Source organism: Bison bison, unplaced genomic scaffold (assembly GCF_000754665.1).
Source record: "Bison bison bison isolate TAMUID 2011002044 unplaced genomic scaffold, Bison_UMD1.0 scf7180017853877, whole genome shotgun sequence".
Taxonomy (NCBI): domain Eukaryota; kingdom Metazoa; phylum Chordata; class Mammalia; order Artiodactyla; family Bovidae; genus Bison; species Bison bison.
In genome coordinates this window covers 1-1,134 of record NW_011484450.1, presented here as the reverse complement: position 1 = coordinate 1,134, position 1,134 = coordinate 1, and the positions used below count along the sequence as shown (strand labels likewise).

The window sequence follows — 1,134 nt, the reverse complement described above, 5'->3', positions numbered from 1 at the left end:
CTAGTCCTGCTCTGCCACTGACTCACTGTGTGGCCTCAGGGAGCTCACTTCCCCTGTTGGGGCCTCAGTTTCCTCATCTGTCAAATGAAGAGGTTGGACTCCATCTCAGAGGGCCCCCAGCACGCCTGTCCTAGCAGTCTCTGAGCCTTGCTCTAGATGGTCCCAGTGGATAGGAAGTCAGGGAGTCCTGGGGGGCTGTGCGGAGGGTCTGCCCAACAGGGCGGAGGGCCCGGGACAGGTAGGGGAGATAGAACATAAGGGCCAAGGGGAGGAAAGGGAAGGGCTCCCTCACGTGGGTCTTGAGGGCAGCTTCCTGCCGTGGGCCCCGGCTCTGGAAGTAGTGGGCCATCCAGCCTCCCAGCGTCAGGGCCCGGTACGCAGCCTCCAGGTCCCGCTGCCTCAGGAAGGCCTCCAGAGCTGAGCGCAGGTGGTGCTGTCGTCGCAGGGGGGGCACGGGGCTGGGGGAGAGGGCATGCCTGGGTCCCAGGGCCTTGGCCTATTCCCTGTGGGCCTTCCCAGGCCCCACCCCCACCCCCACTGGGAGCTGAGAGGAGGATGGGGCAGAGGGGTGGTGGTGGCAGGGCAGGGGTCCCGAGATCCCTGGGTCCACCCTCCCCCGGGTCGCCTCACCTGACGTTCATCTTGTGGGTGCGGAAGCCGAGGTAGGGGTCCAGGACGAGGCTGGTGGCCAGGTCGTCATTCTCACACAGTTCTCTAGCGGTTACTCTGTCGGGCCCCATGGTGCCCTACGCACCATGCTGCCTCTGGTGGCGGCGGCAGGGGGTGGGGAAAGCGAGGCAGGGGGCGCAGCGCTGGGATCCCACGTGTGTGCTTGCCCTCTGCCACTTGTGAGTCCTGTGAGCCTGGGGCGGGCCCTTTGGCCTCCTCATCTATAAAGCAGGGAGAGAAGCAGTTCTGACTTCGCAGGGCTCTCAGTGAAGGCGAAATGCAACAAGTGCTTCTGACACTGGGGAGACCCCCCCAAGAAATGCCAGCCACCATCCTTAGTAGCTGCACCTCCGCAGCCTCCTGAGCGCAGACATAAACCACTTATGACAACTCCCCCCTCCTTGCCCACACACACACATTCACAGACTCCATGTGTGCACGCAGATTCCCTAGGACTCCCATATA

General features: G+C 63.5%; 1 protein-coding gene across 1 annotated transcript; it reads right to left on the bottom strand.

Annotated features, from left to right (window-relative positions):
• Positions 1-6: 6 nt before the first annotated feature.
• Positions 7-1,065, bottom strand: LOC104999886 (histone-lysine N-methyltransferase SUV420H2-like). The gene is made up of 2 exons (XM_010855516.1): positions 631-1,065; positions 7-458 (listed from the first exon to the last, which is right to left on the bottom strand). The coding sequence occupies exons 1-2, from the start codon at positions 738-740 to the stop codon at positions 131-133; spliced, it is 438 nt and encodes a 145-aa protein (XP_010853818.1). The 5' UTR covers positions 741-1,065; the 3' UTR covers positions 7-130.
• Between the last annotated feature and the right edge of the window lie 69 nt (positions 1,066-1,134).

What these genes read in the sequence shown, in the direction of transcription:
- LOC104999886 (XM_010855516.1), bottom strand. Translation starts at nt 740, where the DNA reads ATGGGGCCCGACAGAGTAACCGCTAGAGAACTGTGTGAGAATGACGAC. An exon ending in ACCCACAAGATGAACGTCAG is followed by an intron (nt 459 to 630) that starts GTGAGGCGACCC and finishes CCTCTCCCCCAG; the next exon opens with CCCCGTGCCCCCCCTGCGAC.